This window comes from Pyxicephalus adspersus, chromosome 4 (genome assembly GCF_032062135.1).
Source record: "Pyxicephalus adspersus chromosome 4, UCB_Pads_2.0, whole genome shotgun sequence".
NCBI lineage: Eukaryota > Metazoa > Chordata > Amphibia > Anura > Pyxicephalidae > Pyxicephalus > Pyxicephalus adspersus.
The window spans coordinates 39,995,946-40,020,513 of record NC_092861.1 but is presented as its reverse complement, the minus strand read 5'-3'; the positions used below and the strand labels follow the sequence as shown (position 1 = coordinate 40,020,513).

The following is a 24,568-nucleotide window of genomic DNA, read 5'->3' as shown; positions in this document are numbered from 1 at the left end:
TTTCTGTCTATCAAGGTACTGAGCCTCACCCATATGCACAGTTGAAACTGTCATACATGGCATGGATGGGACCTGGCACAAGCAATGTTGAAGCTTAGTGCAGACTTGCAATCATAGCCTTAGTTTGAAAAGAAAACAGTTTATTTGAACTTTTTCTACAGCAGTTTATTTGAGAGATAAAAACAATACATTTTGAAGAACTGAAGAACACCTAAGTAGGTTTCAAAAGAGAAGAAATGGCATTTTTAAACATAGGCCACAGTAAAGCACTATGACATACCAAGAAGATAGGTAAAAGAAGGTAAAAATGCATGTCCCCAAGAATGCAAATAAGGGTCGATATTCCAAAGTAGCTCTTCAAATAACCTTCTGTTTGTTCATTGTCAGGTTAGTGAGTTTTTTAAGGATTTCAAAGAAGATTCTGGGATTTCCCCTGGTAGTATATTTAACATATATACGGTGAAGTTACATTTTGTAGGCTCACTCAAGATTGCAAATATTTAGGCTGGCTTTTTAAGTAGTTAAAAAAAAAAATATGAATATGATTCATTAGGGCATTTGGAAAGTTGCAATTTATGTTATGCTATGCAGAGGTACTCACATGGTTTATTGGTATAATAATAACAAATATGACATGTATTGTTAGGCCCAGTGCACCTTTTTTCAGATAATTCTATCAATTAGAAGTAAAAAAAAAAAAAACTCCACATTTGTACACGTGTACAAGCCCTGGATTTCCAATCCTTTTCCCTGGATAAAAAGAAACCAAACATCTAAACATGTAATTGATTGTTTGTACACACTATAGAACTTTTGTACCTTTGATCAGTATTTACCAACATGTGCAGTCCACGTTTGATCAGAAGCCACTGATATCTCTTATTTTATTGGATTAGAGATCCAATCACAGATAAAAACTTTCCATAGTCAAAGCCGAAATTCAGTTATTAATTTCCAAAAGACAAAACAAGTCGACTCCATTTTTTCCATAATAAACCATATTGATGGGAGCAAAATTTTTCAAGGCTTTAGTTTGATAATTCTTTAAAAAAAAATGTTTTGATCAAAATTTTTATTATATTTATAGATGAACGAGGAGATGTTGTGTCATGAGTTTGGAAAGTTTGGACCATTGGCTAGTGTTAAAATCATGTGGCCGCGCACAGATGAAGAGAGAGCACGGGAGAGGAACTGTGGCTTTGTTGCATTTATGAATAGGCGTGATGCAGAAAGAGCATTGAAAAATTTAAATGGTAAGAATATTTTCTCCAGAGGTGCATTTTCTATTTCTTGGTTTAGGGAGATGTGGACTGTTTTTTGTTATCTGCCTTTAATGTTGCCCTGCTTGTCAACTTCTTCAAAAGACCTTAGATGCAGACCAATGGAACTTTCCGGAAATGCTGGGCATAGTTTGCATATCTTAATATTTTACTTTTGGGTCAGTCCAAAGGGAATAATGGCTGACTGGCTAGGAGCATGCACTGTGTTAGAGAATGAAACAATCATTGTTTTCTATGGCATGAACTGATGTACAACAATATATCTGAGCTCTAAGAGATATGAACCCTGCCCTCTTCTAGGAAGGCTAGGTAGTTGTAAGTTCCTTTAGTCTTCCTGAGGTCTGTATTGCTATCAAGAACTTTTGACAAGCCACATGGATGGGTTTTTTGTGTAAGTGGATTTAGCATTGTGTTATTGTGTTCACATTTAAAACATGTCCATAAACATTGTGCACACATTTCAACCTTTTATTCTGTTTTTTCTTCAACTCCTCAAGTTTTCATGCTCCTAGTAAAACAGTAAAATAATAATAAAACACTCAAATGGTATATGAGTAAATATGCAGATAAATGTATATATTGTTCAGGAGGGCGTCTGAACTTTTAGATGCCAGTTTTACAAATTTAAGTGCTGAAAGCCCTTCAGTAAAAATCCCCTCTGTTTATCTTTGGGTAATAATCGATGGGCAGATACTTATCTGAATTTTTTGAGGTACAAGGTTTAAAGTGAGTCTGTACAGTCTTCAAAAAATTTTGGGTAAGATTTTATCCTACTGTGCATACTAAGCCCTTGTTATCATTATTAGACTTTGTTTTTTGGTTTCTGTAAAGACATTTATGGGAGAATTTGATGTTACATTAAATGATGAAAGTGTGGCATATATTTGTTACACCTACTCTTGCTCCTAACAGCATTGTGACAAGGCTTCAGACAAATGGATGACCATCACAAGGATGACCTTCTTGGCCTTTTTTCTTTTTTTTTTTTTTTACCGTTGTAACAGTTCTATGAATGTACTTTTGTTAAATGAAGGGGAATATGAAATGATGGGTAATTTATTATTTAAATTAAATATTAATTTATTAATTTTACTTTTCTGTTTTCAGGAAAAATGGTTATGTCCTTTGAAATGAAGTTAGGGTGGGGAAAAGCTGTGCCTATCCCTCCACACCCAATATATATCCCCCCATCTATGATGGAGCACACCCTGCCACCTCCTCCATCTGGTCTGCCTTTTAATGCCCAGCCGAGAGAGCGACTCAAGAACCCCAATGCTCCATTGTTACCACCACCCAAGAATAAGGAGGAGTTTGAGAAGGTAATTAACGAAACATAAACAATATTTTCTCCTCGTAACCAGTGGTGCTGGATACACACATATTCTGCATACTGCATTCTGCATATATAAAGGATTATGTATCCCAAATATATAAACACTCTTCACAAGATTTATTCATGCAGCACATACACCATACAGGTCAGTTTGATGTTCCTGAGATAGTAATAAAAAAATGAAGGTGTAATATTTATTGCAGTGAACAAGTCATGTCATGTAGTTATTTGATTATCCAGCTGCGTGCAGCAGGTATGTAATTCTAGGAAGTTTATGGTTTTAGTATGGAACTTGTGTATATACAGGGCTTGGTTAAACTTGAGTTATAACTTGTAACTGTACTGTATGCAAAGTCACTGGCTATTTTGATACGCTGGTTGTGATTAGGAAGTCCAACTTTCTAATCAGAAAAAAGTTTCTAATTTTATACTGAGGAGCTATTCATATCAAGTTATGTAACCAATGAAAGGGTTTACGATAGTGTAGTGAATAGTAGAAACCATTCATTTATTATATATTCCTGATAGGTAAAGTTACGTTCTTAATTTGTGATGGGAAAATGTTGGCACTTGTCCCTATAGAAAGAATTAAAGGAGAATCTTTTAGTTTGTGTACCTTCTCCAGTGACTGCTGACTGAAGGGAAGTCTTCGTGGGGATAGAGCCAAAAAAGCCTTGGCTTTACAAACATTTAAGGGAACAGTGGCTAGAATTTTGAACATGTTTTTGAAATACTTACCAAGGCTTTAAAATGGTTTTATGAATGCAGCACAACATACTGCATGAGAAAAGAAATAAATTTACCTTAAGGCTTTCGCCTCCTGCTCTTGCACCAGGAGAACACCTAATAGAATGACAACCTGCAATTGTGTGTCTACCCAGCATAACGGCATAGGTTGGGTATGGCATCGTGAAGATGCTACATCATGGCAACAAGGGTTTTTTTTCTGATCATACCTACTTGTGACATTTTAAATAGATCCCCATTAACATATTGGAAATATTGAAAGCCATAGTAAACCACAGCAACCAGTTTTCATTATATTTTTTTTTTTTTTTGTGCCTTTTTTTATTTTGTCATACTAGTTGCAAATGCCTATAATTATTAAAATTTGTATTGAACCTAAATGCATATTTTTCCCAAAGCTCTTATATATACCATAGTTTTTTAGTTGCACTGCTGCTAAAAGCAAACATCCATTATCAAATTGTCATTGTTAGGCTGTGTACACATACTCAATAATTGTCATTGGAAGAGATTTCTTCTAACAATCCTTTCGAACGACAGAAGACTGAACAAGTACTGCATGTACAATGCAGCATCCTTCTCCTCTATAGAGAAGGTAGAACGAGCTGTGCTCTCCCCTCATCACTTGTATTGCAATTGTCCGTCGTTCATGGATCCGTCAGGACAAATTCATGAACGACGGACAATGAGTGCGTTACACACATCAGGTTCTGGTCCGATACTAGCCCTGAACCGATAATCTGAAGAGAATCATTTGACACACATATATAGCCTTGTGTAAGCCTTTTGTTCCATTATTCAAGGAACCCTTAACTCTTTATTGCAGGGTACTGAAATACCTCTGCCATAGCATGACCAAATAGAACAGATTGGGCTTTGCATTGAAAAAACTGACTTGCAAAAAGATGCTGTTGGGGAAGTTTATTAAGGGAGGTTAGGTGTACATTGAAATCTAGGTCCGCAAATATATCATTTATTTTTTAAACAAGAGCGTCGCCATGTGTTTTGTATAAAGCTAGATTTTCAACGCTCCTCTTTTTAACAAAGCCCTGTATATATTTGCTTGTAATAGCTGTTGCCTCTGATATGTTATTGAAAGAAAGCATAGTTCAGCTGATTGAGTTTGCTATGTTAGAAATACAATTAGTGACCCCATAGCTGTATTTGCCCTTAAAAAATTTCCAGTGTAGTTCCTAATTGATGTTTTATTGTGTATTTTATATGAGAACATTTCAGCTATTGCCCACTCTGTGGGCACATTCATTGTATTTGCTAGTTGTTAATGCTTTTCCAGAAGTGCCTGCAGAAACATGTACTAGATGTCTAGTTTTTTAATGAATATGTATATTTTCTTTTGCTTGTTACTTGTTAACAATACTCACATATTCTATGTTTATTATCTGATGTGACTTCATATACAGACTCTGTCGCAAGCCATAGTCAAAGTGGTTATCCCAACAGAAAGGTACATTTTTTTTTCTTTATTATTACTCATGTGATTTTTAGAAAATATCCCCCTCAGAATTACAAATTATTGGTTGATGGTCTTGAGGGGGTGATTGGAGCTTCACTGAGCAACAGTTTTATTGACATGTATTTTTGTTTACTTGTTCATTTAATCACACAATACACATTTTAATTTGGGTCTGACCTGTCACGAATTTCTTGGTGGATTATACATTTAGGAAATTGGGTGTCTTTTGTAGATAGAAAAAAAATTGCCGTCCTACCATTAAGGGATTAATAGTGCGCACAATAGGTTTTGTCACCTTCTTCTCTATTGTACCCATGACCTTGGCTAGGTGTCTTCATGTTGACTTACAGACAAAGGACTGCTGACCCATCAGGCCAGATCAGGGTTGAATAAACCAAAATCTTTTAAAGTTTAGCTATACCAAATCCTAACAGCATTCACCCTTGTTTCACTTGAGATTTTACAACTATAATTGACAGAAATGTAAGTTAGATTTATATATTTTACCTCTAGGTCAATACTGGTAAAATCCTACAGTCCCACGTTGTACTAGAACTGAAGTTCCCAGATCTGGCTCTTTCTAACTACACTACAGGGGTCTTTCTGTCTTAGCTTACTTTTTTTTAAACATTGAAAGAAACAATTATGTCCAAGGCAGATGCCTCCTGATAACAGTTGGAGGTAAGGGTAGGTGGGTGGGTTTGTACATAAATACAAAATTAAGTAACAAATAAGTTGTTTTTGCTTGGACTGACCCTTTAATGTTTTAAGATCCACTGGATAGGCAGGGTTCCCCATAAACTCTTGCTCAGGGAAGCACAGTCTTACTTTCAAGACAGAAAGTACAACCCAAGAAGGATTCAAATTTAAATTCCCATTGACCTTTGACATTGGCCTTGGTGAACAACACCACAGCTGAACAGTCTGCGGCAGCGGGGGACCAGGAAAACTTCAAGGGATGGATTGGGAAAGTATTTTGACCAGACATTGGTACGATCAACTCCAATAAATGTGGTTGTGTTATAATTAAAGCACGTAACATTATTCTAGGTCAAACTGTAGTTTTACAAATATTATTTAAAACTACTACACTTAAAATCCATCTTTTGCCATAGGCGTATTTTTTTTTTCTTCACCTTACAAAGGCATAGATCTAAATTAGAATTTTCTCTTCTCAGATACAACTACAGTTTTAATGTAAAATGCTGATAATACAGCCGATCATAGTTATTTATATTGCATTGGTGCTCCACTGGAAATTACCCAGATTTAATTGTGCACCAACACACCAAAAGTTTTATGCGTTTTGTATGCATAGCTTGGATTTTTTTTTTAATTTATTTATTTTGTTCTCTTCCTATTTATATTCTTTAATTTTATATGGAATGTAATGGGTGTTACTTGCCCTGCTTTTGGTTAGTGTTTTGTGTTTATTTTTGTAGCATTTAGGTAGGATCATAGATCATTTCTTTTTTTACTTTATGTACCATATCTTTATAAGTTTGTTGAAATTGACCTTTTTATTATAAAGCACGATTATTGTGATTTAAGCCAGTGTCCTTTCGTCCTCAAGCAGCCCATGTTGTACCCACAGCTTGTATGTTTCTTCAGAATGATTTTTATGATAAATCCGTCACTTTGTGTGGACAGTGTTCTTTATTGCCCATATGGCCTACCCATTTCTTAAATATTGACAAAACGATTTTCCTTGTGCCTTTTCTTCAACATCTCTTGTTTGGAATAGCAACATTCTTGTAATCCTGAAAATGAGCTTCAAATGCTGTCCGATTCATTCAGTATGCTACTTTAATGTAGTATAACATTTATTACATGCCTCTGGCTTGGTAGCTTAATGTAACATGACACTTGGATTTTTAAGCTACATGTTTCTTAAGCTTTTTAAGCTTTCTGTTCTTACATGATCCAAATAGTCCTTATTTCTGTTCCTCATGGGGTTTAAAATCCCTTGGATAATGGATAAAGAATGTCAAGAATGTATACACTGAACAGCTGGGCAGCTATAATTCATCTTCATGTAGTTCTGTATTATATATATTATAGGTGGTAGATGGAGTGCAATTAGTATGTAGGGTCTGAATACATTTTCCTTTAACTCTGCTGTCGTTGTAGGAATTTACTCGCTCTGATCCATCGCATGATCGAATTTGTGGTGCGTGAAGGGCCAATGTTTGAAGCTATGATAATGAACCGAGAAATCAACAACCCTATGTTCAGGTAAAAATTATGGTGCATGAAAAGGTTCCTGGAAAATGCATTACTGTATTGGATGCCTTTGTAAAGCACCTAATGTGAGCATGTACTTTTCCAAACCTTCCACACAAATTTGTTTTCAGAATTCTAGGGTTTCAAGCATTTGCTATACCTATTATTTCATGTTTATTGAAATAATGGCCAGTATTGTGGTGTCCTCCCTATTGTATACCATCCACAATATTTTCAAGTGAAAACAGTTTATCTCAGGGCATTGGCAATTGGCTGCTAGATCTAGACTACAGTATTTTTTGTGAGGCACTCAGCTTTGGGGCTGGGAATTCTCTGCTGCAGATGTCCGTGTACCTCTGGTAACTGATATTTCAATGCGTATCTACACCTTTTCTTTTTTTCTTCACTTTTCTAGATTCCTGTTTGAGAACCAGACCCCTGCCCATGTGTATTACAGATGGAAGCTTTACTCTATACTACAGGTACATTACACTTTACTGTACATTTTCCTGTGTTTGCTGTGTTTTTTGTATTTTTATACAAAATAAACATCATTTGTGCCTTTTTTTTTACATAGGGAGATTCTCCTACAAAATGGAGGACAGAAGATTTCCGAATGTTTAAAAATGGTTCCTTTTGGAGACCACCACCATTAAACCCTTACCTGCATGGAATGACAGAGGAACAGGAACCTGAGCCGTTTATTGAGGAACCCATCAAAAAGGGGTCCCTTAAAGAAGAGTATGTCCTTATGTGTTGCTTCAGATGTCTACATATTTAATCTTTTAAGTTTGGTTTACAGTATTTAAAAAGATAAACAATTGGTATTTTACCATGGTGTTGACCACCCCTGGGGCCTACTGTCACACTAGATGTCCAGGAACATTAACAGGTTGTCACTGCTAGACACGTATTTAGGTGTTAGCTAACATGTTTAGAAGCAGCTGCAAAAGCCTAAAAGTAAATGGTTCCTTTTTTGTTGAATTATAAATGCCTAAAAATACAAGAATAAGCATTTTGACATCTTTATGCAGCACAAATTCAAGTCCCACAGCAGTGGGGGTTGCAAACAGCCCCTTGGCACTGTATGAATCCAAAACAAAGTGTGGTGTTGTTGCTGCCTCAAACCACATGCCATATAAAGGGTAATAAATGGCCCGTTCAGTCTTTACCTGCTTATTCATAAATGTTTAGATTTCTTTTTTAAGTGCTTTACAAGAAATAATCTGTTATTCGTGGTGGTTTCTAACACCTCATAACTGCATTCACATATACTGTACCTGCACTTGAAAGTACCCAGGACTCAGTGACTAGTCCTGCTAAACACCTATAACAGGATGGTGCAGGTTTCCTTTTTATCTTCATTCTTCCTCCCCCCAGTGCTGTTACTTTTTTTTATAGAATTCTGACTTTTGTTTCTATTTTAGACAAAGGGACAAATTAGAGGAAGTGTTGCGAGGCTTAACACCACGGAAAAATGACATTGGTGATGCCATGGTGTTCTGTCTGAACCACGCTGAAGCAGCAGAGGAGATTGTGGACTGCATTGCGGAGTCTTTGTCTATTTTGAAAACCCCTCTCCCTAAGAAGGTATTGCTATGTTCACATTAATTATTCCAGCCTAATATTTTATGGAGATTCTGTTTGTGTGTGCTGGGGTGTACTGGGGTTATGTAAGAGTAACTTGCTTAAATTCTAATTCCAGGATTGTTTTTTTTTTTTCTTCCTTATAGATTGCCAGACTCTACCTGGTGTCTGATGTCTTGTACAACTCTTCTGCTAAAGTTGCCAATGCATCGTATTACAGAAAATTGTAAGTCCTTGTTGCGTGCTATTGTTTTAATATTTAATATTTTAATTTTTATTTAGTAAGAGTGTTACTTTGATTTAGACACAAAATATTAAACTAATATTAACGTGCCCTAAAAGTATTGGTGACAGGTGCCTAATGGTGCCAGTAGCATTCATTGTGCCATTGAAGGTGCAGCTAAATGTAGAAAGGACCACATTGTACATGTGTTGATCAATCTACTAATTAAATCTTTAGATAGTGCTCTTGTGCATGCTACCTAATTTAGTGAACTGCTTTTTTACAATGCCAATATGGAAGAATGCCAGCCTTTTCAATTTAAAAATTAAAGAAACAAGATTTTACTTAAAGAACTACTGTACTTTGCTGCTCTGCATTTTTACACTTTGTATATTGTTTTATACTTCACCCAGACAGACTTGTAGAATGGTACTTGGCACTCACCTTTCTTTAGTAGTAAGGCTGGAATTTGGTTTCAAACAATATTTCACTTTAAAAATAGATTTGTAATTGGTGTCTTTAACCTTTTTTTGATGTGGTTCATCTGTCCTGGATAAATGAAAAAATGAACATGTCTGTTTACTTTATTAGCTTTGAAAATAAGTTATGCCAAATCTTTGCTGATCTAAACGCTGCCTACAGAGCCATACAAGGACATTTACAGTCAGAAAACTTTAAGGTCAGTTGTAACTTTTATCTGTAACTACTGTTGTTCTTTTTTTCTTATAATGTGATATAGATGCAAAATTGTTTTTTTTTTTTTTTTTTTTTTGTTTTTTAGTTAGTTTACAGGTATGATTCATATTCTAATTGTTCTTAATGTGGGTTATTTAATTTTTAACAGATGTAAAAACTGATGTTAAAACTGAATAAGCAAATATTTGTTTGTGGTTTCAATATAAATCATGCTGTTTTTAAGAATATGGATTTGGAAAAAACACTTAAATCTGTCTTCATATTTGCGTGCTGGTGATTATCTAATCGGCATACCACTGTTCATTACTGTCCAGTAGGAAACTCGGGTGGGTCTTGGGCCAGAGTGTACTCCCACTAAAATGTGCAATGCAGAGAGGTCATTGAAAGCAGATCCTTGTTGTTCTGTCTGGCTAGGGAGTCTTAAAACAGCCAAGAAAAATTTTGTAGTTTCTCAATGTACTAGTAGAGATTTGTAGCTATAAAGGGTGAAAAAGAAAACCATTGCTGTATTACTACAGCTCATGTCTGCTTACCCGAAACGATGGCTCTGTGAGTACAACATCCACAAAGCTACCAAGTTCTTTTCCAAAAACCCAGCATCCCTTGCAAATGATTATGATCTGGTACTGAACCTAAAAATGAAGATTTGCTATGCTTTTGGGAACATTTAGAACAGTTTGTTCAAACAGTGCATTGGAAAATAAACCTTTTTGTTTTAAAACCTATCTAAGAAAGCAGCTCCTGGCATGGTGGGGTGAGTCCTGTGAGTATCTACAGTAAAAATCTAACACACACTGCTGTCTTTGGGTACTAGTCTCAGAAATCTGGAGTGAAATTTCGACACTGCTATTGTGCTGCTTACTATTCTGCATGATGGGGCGGCCTCTTTTATATAAAACACAGTGCAAAATCAGGCACAGTAAGTTAGTAATTGGGAAATCAGCTGCAGGGAAACCACAGGCAATACCGATGCTGTTCTTTTTCCTATGGCATGCTTTTGTTAGTTTTGTTAGTGTGTCAGTAATAATTTTAAAATATAAATGTTGGTACCATTAGTATTTGATTCCTTGTTCATTGTAATTGAGTTACAGTAAATTTAGGTGAATTAACCAATGCACCATATTCTTTTCTTTCTATACAGCAACGTGTCATGGCCTGCTTCCGGGCATGGGAAGATTGGACTATTTATCCTGAACCCTATTTAATCAAGTTACAAAATATTTTCCTTGGTCTTGTAAATATTGAAGAGAAAGATATAGAGGTGAGTACACTTTAGTCATAACAACAATAAAGAGTAAAGTGTAAAAATCTACTGAGATTTTAGGGTCTTCTCAGTTTACACCTCATTTTTATTTGAAAATGCATGTTTTTAATAACTTTAACAAAATGATCTTCTTTTTAGAGTGTTTGTTCATTTTTCTTAGCAGAACAGTGGTAAAATATAAGACAAATATCAAATGTATATGAAAATCTTTACTGGCACAAAGTGAATAGTGGACTGTTTTCTGCTGTGTTTATAGGAGGTAGTAGATTATTTGGATGGGGCTCCAATTGAGGAAGAATTGGATGGGGCTCCACTAGAAGATGTGGATGGAATTCCACTTGATGGAGCTCCACTTGACGACTTGGATGGTGTTCCTCTAAAATCTCTTGACGACGACCTAGATGGCGTTCCATGTAAGAGAAAACTTTTAATCTATTTCTGTATATCTGTTTATCTAAAATATGAGTGCTATAATAATAATAATTTTTATATATTAAAAGTGGACATTTCTGAAGATTCTAAAAAGAATGAGCCAATTTTTAAAGTAGCTCCATCTAAATGGGAAGCAGTAGATGAATCAGAACTGGAGTCACAAGGTAATTACCACTCCTATTAATATCTTTTACACTGCTATAGAGGGGGTATCCTACACTTTACAAAAAAACATATATTCCTTCTCTGTTTCTTCACAGTATGAGGAAATGCATAGTATTGCAAATTGTTAAAGTTTAGTTACCAAATTAAAAAATTGTTTTTTGCTTTATTTTAGCTGTCACCACATCCAAGTGGGAATTGTTTGACCAGCACGAAGAGTCTGATGAGGAAGAAAATCAAAAGTAAGGGTGTTAGAAAGGGCTTTAAGCAATTTTAAGTGAAACCAATGTTTCCTATGTGTTTAAATGTATAGGAGCTGCCAATATTGACTAATGTTTTGAAGGTGCACACTGTAAATCTGTTTTTATCACTGCTATTGCATTTGGCGAGTTGCTAAGCATTGACAGCCATTCACCAATAGACATGCTTGTTCAGTTCATGGCGTTAATCTTACCTCCTGATGCTTCTTTGCTGTTGGCCAACTTGTTTGCCCAGTTCTTTTCTGGGTTTAAGATCTTCAGCCACCTTGATTGGCCAGGATGAAATGACATAACTCCCGCTTACATGCAAGTAGTATCATATATTCTTGACACCTTAGGTATTTTGAATGTAATCGTAAGAATGTAATCGTACATTCTACAAAAGTTTATTGCTGAAGGCACATGCTATACCTTCCTATTTGCAGAATGTACTTGGTTGCAATTCTTTTTTGATTTTTAGGTTTGGTTTCCACATTAAAATTGGCTAAAACAGTATGTATGACAGCCCGACACTTTTGCCTTCTAAACCTGTCAGCACCAATATTTACAACCAATTTATTGTAATTCCTAATGATTGTGTATGTGCTTGTGTCATTGTAGCCAAGAGGAGGAGAGTGATGACGAAGATGATACACAGAGTTCCAAATCAGAGGACCAACATTACTACTCCAATCCAATTAGAGATGATATGTCTGATTCTAAATCATTTAAATATTCTGAAATGAGTGAAGAAAAACGTGCCAAACTTAGAGAAATTGAGGTAAGTAAAACAGTGAATGGCCTCCATTTTCAGATTTGCTCTTTTAGTTACATTCACGCTTCTTTGTCGCTCTTTGCTTCTTTACAAAATTACATATCAGAGGGTTCCTAAGAATAAATTGTGTGTCAGTTAATGTTGGCTTGCAGATCATGTAATAAAGGCTACATGTATCCTCTCATTGTTTAGTAACTTCTTTTTTTCGTGCAAAACCCTCTTATCAATGACTTTATTGTCATTATAATGAAAATGTGCTTACATATTCTTCCAAAATGCCTGAAAGTTTTAACATCTCTAAACAGTAGTGGCAGCCTATGTGTTTACTTTAGCAATGTTTTCCAATATAACTTTGCATAACAAACTTAAGTTACACAATGTTTTCCTTTTTCTGTGATTAGTCCATATTGTATAGCATTCGCCTTTATTTGCCATATGAATACCATTTGCAGGTATAGGCACCTGAAAATGGCTGATCTGTTTTTACATAATCGGGCGGGAAGTGCAATGGTGCTTAAAAGTTTCCAATTTCAACTACACTTTAATCCCCAAAACAATTGTGAATAGAAACATTTTACTTTCTATGTTAATTTATTTCCTATTTTCTTTTTAGTTGAAAGTAATGAAATTCCAGGATGAAATTGAATCTGGAAAAAGGCCTAAGAAGTCAGGGCAGAGTCTTCAGGAACAAGTTGAACACTATCGGGACAAGCTACTACAAAGGGTATTTTACTGCATATATATATTCTTGCATATTTTTATGAGGATACATTTCAGCTTACCAGCTACATTTGAAAGTCGCCAAACATTTTTCTTTTTGGTTTACTAAAGATAACTAGTATTTAGAAAGCAGTTTAGTGTTTCAGAAATGACGATTTTGTTTTGGTTCGACTGGTAAATACTCGTATTAGCTGTAAAGATGGTGTAAAGGTCATTTTGGTTCACACTAATATGTACATGGATATTAATTCCTAATTACATTGTATTATTCAAGACTCATTCTACAGATGTTCATGATTACTAGGAATACCTTAGGGATCTTTAGCCTCTATCCCCTTCTTACATATTACTTTACCCATGGAGAATGCTCAAGTGAACTTGAGTCAGATCTGTAGCCCTCAGATTGATAAGTGCATCAGATTAGTAGTTAAATGAAATGTTCAAGGGATAGCGCTAAGGTGTAGTGTATCTGTAACAAAAGCTAGCCTGTAGTCTCTTCCTTATCTGATAACCACCTGGCTTTAGGGTCTCTTCAGCATACAAAGGGTCATGTTTTCTGATCACCTGTGTGAAACTGAAGTCCCATACCACAGTGGCCAATTGATTCATCTAGATAGAGGCCTTCTGTTATGCAAATGTCTGTCAGGTCATCAGTTTCTTAGGACATTCCTCACTAGAATGAATGACCTTGCGTTGAAAAACAACCTTAATAATGTCAGTTTAACTGGAGAGGCTTAGCCTGCACTGGTCTTGTATATTTATTATGATTTGTTTTAACTGCCTTCCAGCTCAGCATGCCTGCTGATTTCCAGTCAGTTTTGTATGTTTTATTTCCTGCAGCTTTGTCAGCATTCTCCAATATTTTTTTCCCTAATTTAAAATAAGAAAGCAGCAGGAAGGGTGAAAGTCCCCCATGTTGTAACAGTAGAACTGAAACTATTAAAAGACCCAGGTCACAGATCCTGTTGGAAGATATGGAAGCAATGAATAGCCTGGCCCATCAGATTCTACTTGTAAATAAAGTATCAGCTTGACTAAAAAAATACTATAATTAGATTTCTAAATCTAGACTTTCAATGATAAAGATGATATCTTTGTAACCACTAGGTGGCAGTATGTTCTCAATGATGGTTATTGATTCTTGTTTGCAGGAAAGAGAAAAGGAACTGGAGAGAGAAAGGGACCGAGATAAGAAAGATAAAGAAAAGTTTGAATACCGAGCAAAAGACAAGAAGGACAAAGACGAGTCCACACCAACAAGAAAAGAGAGGTCCGTTTAAAACTTTTTTTTTTCTTTCAAACTGCATAATTTTTGAGGATAAAAGATTTTTTAGACTTTATTTTTTTTAATTCGGAGTTTATTTACTTTAATAAATTTTTATTTTATTTTTCTTATGGGAGTAATTTCCAGTTTCTTGAGTATGTCTTTAAATGCTGTCCCTTTTACTAAATTTATATCGAATTTATTTGTTTATTCTCCAGGAAAAGGCGTCACAGTGGTTCCCCCAGTCCATCACGCAGTAGCAGCAGTAAGCGAGGCAAATCTCCTTCACCAAAATCAGAACGTTCTGAGAGGTCCCACAAGGATGGGTCACGATCAAGGTCATCTCATAAAGACTCTCCCAGAGATGCCAGTAAAAAGGCCAAAAGGTGTGCTGTTAATTCTTTCATGCCATTAAATTATTTATTATAAATATGCATTTAGTTTTCACAGAACACCTTTGTAAAAAAAATGTGTAGATTCGAACGTTAGTAAAGATGAATTTAAAATCAAATCTGCTAGAAAAAAAATTCAAGCAATATTTAGACAATCATAGACACATCCAGGTGCCTGTTTTTACATCTAAATCGCAGGCTGTATCATGGTTTCTGATGTATCCCTGCTTCACGTATGATACTGGTATCCTATCAGTGTGATGAGTAGCCTTGCTAACCTTCAATGGTACTTATTAAACTTATTAAAGGATAAAGTAGTAGTATTAGAGAAAGAGCATTCAAAGTTGGTTGCTGATGGCATTACAGAGCAACCCAGGACTTACATTTACCCTGTAAGGTGATTACTACCTTTCACTGGAACATTAAACTATAAGATGAACATATTGCTTGGCGGACTTGCCATTATTTGACAAGAATTGTCCTTATCCTTTCATGAAGGCTGTGTGACCCTGTACTGGAACATTGATTTTCTGTCAGCAACCAAAAGTAACCGTTTCAATATAATATGTAAACATGTATTTATGTAAGGAGTCATGACACCTGTCAATCCTGATACAATTTCAAAGGCATTCTGTTATTAATCCTATGAAGTACTTTTCTGATAATGGCTTCTAATGTTTGACTGACAAGGAGGTTAAGATCCTGTTTTATTATCCGTTGTTGGTAAAAAGTTGGCTAGCACAAACAGTATGTACTTTTTTTACCACTTCCAACAATATAGGAATGTAGTGGAATGTACAGCAGCGGTTGCCAACCCGTGGTCTGCGGACCACTGGTAGTCCACTAGAAAATGTTGGTAGTCCGCCGCTCCGATAGGGGACGCATCGGCCAGAGCTGAGGACCACGTCCCCCGTACAAATCCAGTTCTCAGGGAAATGGTTGGGCTATTTCCCTGGACAAAACCTGCCCACTGTTCCATTGCAGGCTCGGATCTGCGATGGGTTTTACATCACTACGGGGGAGGTTTCTCTCCTTTGATGTGACACCCGGCACAGATCAGGAGCCAGTAATTATGGTGGTCTGCGGAACTGAAAAGGTTGGTGACCGCTGATTCTCAGTGCACTCACTACTGTGTACCCAGGAATAAATCATTTCTTGAATTAGGTCTGTAACAGCTATGCTTTTTAATACTGTGCAGGTTGTTTTGGACTTATAATTACCAATTAATTTACTTTTACATTAAGAGTTGTTATTCAGCTTTATATGTCATAGCACAGAAGCCACCTAAAGTTTGACTGTTGCTTCTTTGTCACCTGCTAGACTCTCACATTCTGATTTTCTTCTCGATGATTGTACATGTGATCGGCTATGACAATGGTCATTAGCCTCAAAAGGCTTTTGTTGAGAGCAGAGATAATTCTACAGATCATTTGGGACAGTTATCGCCAATGACCTCCTTTCAGTATAAACAATTTATGAAACCATTAAACTGATGGGTTATAAAAGATTTAGCTTAAAACCTTTAGTAAAGGTCAAAAAACCCTAAACATAGCAATAGTTTTTTTGTAGTGTTTTCAATTTCATACTACCTACTAGTGAATGTGCTACATTCAATGCATCCCATCCTTCTTGCTGATTGTCAGTTGCCAGTTTGTCAGCTTTTAGTTGATCTCCAATTCGATTTTGTAACCCTGTTTGTGACTAGGACTGTTTAGGGCAATAGATTAGGCTAATTTGTTATTGTTCTGACATTTTAGTTGTGTGAATTGATCTTGTATTTATCCATATCTACAGTTTATGTATAAAAATATCTCATCTTGCAAACATTGTCTCTCAGGTCGCCATCAGCATCTCGAACACCAAAAACATCTCGGCGGTCGCGATCAAGGTCACCTAAAAAATCAGTGAAAAAGTCCAGATCCCAGTCCCGATCCCCACACAGATCTCACAAAAAATCAAAGAAAAGCAAACACTGACAGGACTTTCAACCGCCTTTTTTTTTTTGTTTTTTTTTTTGTTTTGTTTTTTTTAATGAAGATGTCATTTAATTGAATTGCTTTTTTTTTTCTTTGTGCCTGAGAAGTTCAAGAAAAAAATAACTGAAAAAAACAGTAAAAAATATAAAATTCAATAAGGCAGCATTCCTACATTTTATGTGAATGCATGTAAGTAACTGCATCTGTAGAACTTGTCACTGTTTTATATTGTATAAAGAAAGCCCTGTCTACCGTGATTATGTATTTTCACCAAATGAACTGTTTGTGCTAGGAATTCCTCCAACACTGTCTGTATATGATCTGCTGACGGTAGTAAACTTCTTTTTTTTTTTTTTCTCTGCCTCCCCTACCCTTATTTGTTTTAGGATGTGAACTTGTTTCCATGCCCTCATTTTTGTAGCTTTAAAAAACTTGCGTTAGGTTTCAAATAAAATCTAAAATGGTTATTAAAAAATTGTTTTTGGGCTTTGCTCAGAGAACAGATGTTTATGAGGCGCATTAGCACAAGCTTCTAAGTGTAGAAGTTGGAATTTAACCCCCCCTAGCGGTATTCCCAAGTGTTACTCGGGGTGGATTTTCAATGCAAAAATCGGTATTCCCGACTCACCTAAAAAGTCCTGGGGGTACCTAAAAACATAATAAAACCCCACTTACCTTGCTCCGTTGGCATCCTGCAGGTCCTGGGGACATGTCCCCTCCCCCTCTGATCTCCAGCTGCGAAGTGCAGAGATGATCTCCAGTGTTTCGTTGGTGCGGGCGGGCGGGAGGGTCAGCAGGAAATTCAAATTTTGTACTGGTTTCAATGCAACATGGCTTGTATTGAGTCCAATACAAAGAAATCTTCATCTAATAAATATATATATATATATATACGCATATAATTTATATGCTGTTGTACATGTTTAAACTATTTTTTAAACAGATTTTTTTGGGGGGGGGGGGTTTAAAGTTTAATAATAAATGCATTAACTATTGTACATTTTTTGGTGTGTTATGCCGAAGAAATATAGGCCTACAATGGAAAGTAAATTTCCATGCAAAAAAACTGTACTGCTTTTTGCATGGAAAATACGGACAGAATTAGACCAGTAGAGGGGTTATTGTTGTGTACAATCTCGTTTCTCAAAATTTTCACTGTCCAGGAAATGGATGACATTTTCAAATTGAATATCTACCTACAAGCGTGAACCTGTCAGGTACATCAATGTTTCTGGACAATATCCAAGGGGAGGTATCTTTTTGGTTCCTGCATATAATTCTATTAATCCTAATTGATGTCTGTTTCAATGAACCCTGTACACAAGCTATATAGAGGACTTCGACTTGCATAGGTAAGGTAAAAAATTACACACGTCTGTCTGCATATTCCAGATAGAATCATATATGTGTAGTTGATCCAGAAGAAGACAGAAATCTTCCTATAAAATATGGTTTCATTTACTCCAACAGGAAAAAATTCAGGCAATCAAATGTTTCCTGGATCAACATTATCTGGTGTCATTGCTTTTAAACTTTTTAATACCCAGTTATAAGTACACAGTTAGTCTGTGCTTTTAAACATTAATACCTAGCTATTTAATACACAGTCTGTGCTTCTAGAAAAGCATCCTTTTTCTTAAAGCAATGTATAGAACATGCTAAACCTACTTCTTGAGGGACCCTGTTCCACATTTTTACATTTAGTAAAATCCCATCCTTAAGCGGATAAAACTTGGTATCCTCTAGATGCAAACCCCCTCGTCCTTAAAGTGAATAACTTGAACACCTCAAAGAAGAATAAATTTAAATCAGCTAAACTCTCTTCATAGCTGAGCTCCTCCATTCCTTTTTTTACTTTTGTTTTCATTCTCTGCACTCAACTTCTCAAGTTCCATAATTTATTTTTTGTCAACTGGTGCCCAAAACTAGACTTCATATTCCAGATGTGGACTAACCAATGCTTTTTACAATGTCTCCATCTCTGCATGCTATTTCTCTTAAAACAAGAAAGTACTTTGCTAGCATTAGATATTGCAGCTTGACATTGCATGCTATTAGGTAAATGATCTACCAGAACCTTTTCCATTTTTGACTCCTCAAAATGTATTCCCCCTAGACAGTATTACCCATGCATGTTGTTAGCCACCAAGTGCATAACTTTACATTTCTAAATTTTAAATGTCATTGCTGCCCAGTCAAACAATACATCCATCTCTGCTTGTAGATTTATAGACATCCTGTATGAACTTTTCCATTACATTGGTGTTATCTGCAAACACAGAAATGGTGTTTTTAATCCCAAACCCTATATCATTTACAAAGATGTTAAACAGTAAAGGTCCCAACACCGAACCCTGGGGTACACCACTAAATCTTAGACCATTCAGAGTATGAATCATTAATCACTACTCTCTTGATGCGGTCTTTAAGCCAGGTCTCTATCCATTTACTGATTGGTTTTTCTAAGCCTATTGACCCTAACTTACATATTAACCGTCTGTGGGGTGCTGTGTCAAATGCTTTAGCAAAGTCCAAATGCACTATAGCAACCACTACTCCACTGTCTACCTTTTTACTTCCTCATAAAAAGAGAGTAAATTTGTTTGACAACTTTGGTCTTTCTTAAATCCATGCTGACTATCCCTTATAATATTATTATCTAGCAGAAATTTCTCCATGTGGTTCTTTATCAAACTCTCTGGGACCTTTCCAACTATGGATGTTAAACTAACCAGTCTGTAGTTACCTGGTAATGACTTTGCTCCTTTTTAGGATAGGTACCACATTGGCTTACACCAATCCAATGTTACCATGCCAGTGATTAAAGAGTGAACTTCAAATAACTGAGCTCAGCTCCTTGAGGACACGTGGATGCAGTCTCTCAGGCATAGACAATTTCCAGCATCTTAAAGGCAGGCTTTGAAACACTAAAAAAAAGTGCATAAAACACACACAAACGCAGTAGGAACATTTACATGCGAAACCTCCATGTAGACCCAGCCTTAATTTATTTTAACAATTTTGAGGGGTTTGCCTTACTTTCTTTTGCAATCTCTCATTTGTTTTTGCCTTCTTGCTCTTTGTTCTTTAACATTAGGGGCTCTATTTATAAAACAGGAAATTAAACATTCCCTCGTGGGAATCTTCCAGGGCCTTTGTGTTTCAATGGCAGTACTTGATTCTGACCAGGGAATGTCTGATTCCTTGTTTTATAAATAGAGCCCTAGATGTGAGCCACATAGGTTTTAATTTTTGCTTCTTGTTACTGATGTGTAGCTAAGCTTTTTTTTGTACAACAAGCCAAACCCAGACTTTGCTAACTTGTAGAGGCAGAGGCTAACTCCAAGCTTGGATAGAGGAAGGTGTTCTGATCTGTTGGCCTAAAGGAAGGGGTAAAAAAAACTAAGAATTATCAAGGCAAAAGAAGATGCCAACCATTTTGAAAGTACTTAAATGCATAAAAAAAACCTGACAATTTTACTGTAACAAGCAGGTTTATGATGTCTTGTGTGGTCTCACATTTTGTACACATAGCCGAGATGATCACTGGATACAGACAGCATGGTTTTTATGAACTGGAAGAAAAAATGGTACCCAATATATGCAAAGCACTAAAAGATACCATTACAGGTTTTAGGAGAATTTTGGGAGCCTTCTAACACTTATGTAAGCTTTACCCTTTTTATGTTTTCTGTATCAGATGAAGTTTTGCACCGGTCTTGTAATTGTGTGCTGGTTTCATGGTACATATTAATATAAAACATGAACCTGTCATTTGTTCTGTAATATGTGTGTTTGTTAAATGGTTTCATATTTCAAATACTTTTATATTGAGTCAGGGTTTCTGACTGGTTTTAAAAAATGATGAGCTGGATCTAAGGCTTTTTTAAAAAAGTATAAAATTATTATTGTGAAATCCCTACAAATGGGTTTCCTTGGCTAATTTGAGGATCCTTGGAGAGCATGGGGGCAGTCTGAATCTATATATTTTTTTTTTTTTGCATGTGCATTTATTTGTGCTGAGAAAGCGGGCAAATTTGTACACTCCAATGATGAAAAACAATGCATGTACATAAATAGAACCGACTGCTGTGATTTCACCTGCTTTTCAGTCACATCTGTGTTACCTGCTGTGATTCCCCCTGCTTATGTTAACTTTTTCCATTGTAGCATTTAAGTTGTGCCTGCTTGCAAAGTAAAATCGTAGCAGTTCCAGTTATACACAAGAATTATTCCCCTCTTGCATAAACAATTTGCCCATTTTCCCATATTGTGACAATAGGAGAAATGGGAAAAAGTTGCATGTGTATTACAGGAACTGATTGCTGTGATTTCACTTGCTCAACAGTCATAATCTATGACTAAATTGCTCTTATGTTAAAGAGGGACTGGTATTAAATATACATAACAGAATATATATTATAACATTATTCTAATATATTTGTCACCATTTTGTTATATTGAGACATCATCAGTGTGCTGCAGTCATGGGGATGCTTTTCCCCAGTATCCTTTTTTTTTCCAGTGTACAGACTTAACAGTGTAACTTTGTAGCAAGTAACAAGGTAAGCGCTTGCAGCAGGGGCTAATCTGTGCAGACATCAACATCCAAGAACAATTCAGGCTTCAGATTTATGTCCACTGTGACCCTATATGGGAGGTAAAGTTTAGCATGTATGCATGTTCTCAACATGAAAAAGATGGATTTGTTGCTAGGACCACTGGGGTGATGGGTGAGACGGGTGCTATGCTGTGTTTATATTTCCTCATAATAGCACATTATGTAAAAACAATTACATTTTTGTTGCGGTCATTTGGCAGCAAATTCAAGTGAATAGGCTGCCTTAATACAATTCTTGTTACTGTGTATGTGTAAATCCATCCTAAATGTTTAAACTGCAAGAAAATGTTTACCATGTGCATGACTTAGATAATGTTTAATAGAATTAGAGAAATGTATACAATAGTGGGAACTAAAGATTTCTTGGCAGTTTTGAGCTGTAGCCTTGGTAAACATAACTTACATACTTATGTGTGTTTCAGTGTACCTATACATTAGTGGGTCATGCTGTTGCACGTAGGGCATTGCTCCTGAAAATAGTTGAGATTTATTCTTTATTTTTGGAAAATAACTGATAAATGTGTAAAACGTAACCTATGGGTGAATAAAAAAAAAATGTTAAGGTAAAGCTACTTCAGTACAAGGGACACCCTAACTTCTGAGGACTGCTGCCATTAGAATATTTCTTTGTATGCTTACTGAAAACAGGAATACTTACTTTTCTAGTGGGTTGAACAAAAAGATAAAAATTTGAGGAAAGCCTTTTTTTAACACAATCACTTCATTTCATATATATATATATATATATATCTCAAATCTGCGTATTGTCTAAGAATTTACATTGGCACCTACGCGTGTGAAAAGTTAGATGTGGACGCTTCAGGCCTTCATTAATTTATGACATAAAAAAGTTAAGAAGTTAAGTGTTTATTAATGCAGATTCAATTGTAGCATTCTGATGCTTCGACACCACAATTTAGGACAGAGCTATGTAAGCTTGGGGTAATCAACATATACTTTTCTGATATTCATTGACTAATCATATTAGTGTGTTTTTCTATATATTTTCCTTGTATTAGAATGATTACTTGACACATGATAAAAAAAAATGCATCTCTGGGGATGTAACCAAGGATGTTTGTTTCTCTCTAAAATCAGGCTACAATGTGAATGACTTAAAGACAGTAGCTTAGTTCCCTGCAGATCTCCTTGTATGGAAGTACCGTATTTTTCGGACCATAGGACGCTCCGGACTATAAGACGCACCAGGTTTTCCACACAAGGGAAAACAAGAAAAAAAAAATTGATTTGATTTCCCCTGAGATCCAGCGTGCGGCACTTGTGCCCGCCCACGAAGGCGGCGCCGATCGACAGAAATCTAGACCTCAGTGTAACGCTCAGGAGGTTAAACCCCCATCAGCAGAATTTTTTCCTGCTCTCTGCACTCTGACAAGACATTGCTAGAAATTTACATTACTAGAATTATCATCATACTCTGAAGGAATGCTGGTTAAGAAACCTTGGTCTAATATAAGGTGCCCAATAGGGATGAGAGAACACCTGGAAGTTCGGGTTCGCTGGGTTTGGCCACCCAAAATCGTAGCGTTCGGTACAAACCTGAACTTTACAGTTCGAGTTCGCTCAACACTAATAATAATAGTTAGTTGGAATGAGGGAACACCTGGAAGTTTGGGTTCGGGTACCCAAAATCTTAAAGTTTGGTACGGACCCGAACTTTACAGTTCGGGTTCGCTCAACACTAGTGCCCAACCTACAGCCCGCACCCTCTCCTCGAACCCTTTCTAACTCTTATCAAGATCGTTCTACCAGGAGAGGGAGCTTCCTAAGCATGCTCAGTGTGAGCTCCCCGACAGAAGGCATGTATTATAGACCTGCCAATCAGCTGTGACTGAGCCCCCGCCCATCTTGTACTGTGAGATAATCCCAGCAGCATGAGATCTGTGTCCATGCAGCTGACGTCATCCCCATTTACAAACCTCCATATCTCTCACACTGATTGTAATAAAAATGTGAAATGTTCAGGACACACAGGGGACCCTAAGAGCTGCTATCAAACCAAACTTCAGCCCTCTACATGTAACAAGTGGCCAGATACAGGATCACAAGCCTAAAATCCTAATCAGATATTTTCACATTACCCCCCGAGTGTGGCTCGGGGTTAATTTTCATTTACAAAAGTGAGTGTGGCTTGGGGTGGCATTGTAAAGGAGCCCGGCATCTGTGTCCCTGGCATGATCAATAGGACATGAGTGTGCGGAAGTGGTGCGCTGGGGGGCCTGACCAGGCAGGAAATATAAATAGAAAGAAACCGCTTTGACATACAATGATATAATCAGAATGCCAGGGAGGTTAAATGGAGCTATTTCAAGACCAGGGTCCCCAAATTGAGTTTGCACATAATGCACCCCTTGGGCGCCACTCTTATTTCAATGAACATTAGGGTACTGCCAATTGTCTGTGCACTGTGGTGCCACCTAAATAAAGTTCACAACACTTCAAGGCTGTGTTCAGGTTGGCAGTGAGGTTGCAGTGCTGTTTACCCCTTTCTCGTGCTATGAAACCCTGGCTCGGGGGAGATGCTCGGTACTGCTCACTGGCGCCTGGAGTCAAATCTGAAGATGATGCGGAGTGAGGGACTGAATGTCTGGTGGGGTGCCTGTTACACACAGCTAGACAGTTATCTTCTATGAACCCAGTTTCTCTGGAACAGAGGAATGTTGGCAACTGGAAACATGGGAGCCAGTAGGAAACCCCTTTTTTACCCCCCTATTAAAATGTTATACCCATATCATGCTACCCCGTCACACATAGCTATCCTCTTACTCTCTATGAACTCCAATTTCTCTGTAAGAAAAGGAAAACGTGACTGCAACTGCAGGATTCTTGTGGCTAACTCCCCTCTAACATTGCATCACTACGGCGCCCTAATACAATAAACTCAAGATACAAAAACTTTACCTGTCATACCATACTACCCTGACACACATAGCTGGCTGCTTACCTTCTGTGAACCCCAATTTCTCTTTAGAGGAAGGGAAATGTAGGATAAGTGCCCCCCCCAACCCCCAAACACACACACACTAAAATTTTATCACTCCTACCATAATTTGGTGCCCTTTCATATATAAATGTCTATTTTATGTTCTTTGAACCCAAATTTATCCTGAAAGGGGAGCTGTAGGTAACTTAAAATGTATGA

General features: G+C 36.7%; 1 protein-coding gene across 2 annotated transcripts; it reads left to right on the top strand.

Annotated features, from left to right (window-relative positions):
• The first annotated feature begins 1,071 nt into the window (after positions 1 to 1,071).
• On the top strand, positions 1,072 to 17,262 carry U2SURP (U2 snRNP associated SURP domain containing). Of its 2 annotated transcripts, XM_072407911.1 has the most exons (18): positions 1,072 to 1,253; positions 2,388 to 2,599; positions 4,782 to 4,825; positions 6,965 to 7,069; positions 7,473 to 7,539; positions 7,635 to 7,798; positions 8,485 to 8,647; positions 8,791 to 8,870; positions 9,459 to 9,546; positions 10,705 to 10,824; positions 11,084 to 11,240; positions 11,328 to 11,423; positions 11,597 to 11,663; positions 12,282 to 12,441; positions 13,049 to 13,159; positions 14,307 to 14,425; positions 14,638 to 14,805; positions 16,649 to 17,262. In XM_072407911.1, the coding sequence occupies exons 1-18, from the start codon at positions 1,088 to 1,090 to the stop codon at positions 16,785 to 16,787; spliced, it is 2,226 nt and encodes a 741-aa protein (XP_072264012.1). In that variant the 5' UTR covers positions 1,072 to 1,087; the 3' UTR covers positions 16,788 to 17,262. The 2 variants fall into 2 exon arrangements, with proteins under 2 accessions (XP_072264012.1, XP_072264013.1); XM_072407912.1 differs by lacking the exons at positions 1,072 to 1,253; positions 4,782 to 4,825 and having other exon boundaries at positions 2,393 to 2,599.
• Positions 17,263 to 24,568: the final 7,306 nt, after the last annotated feature.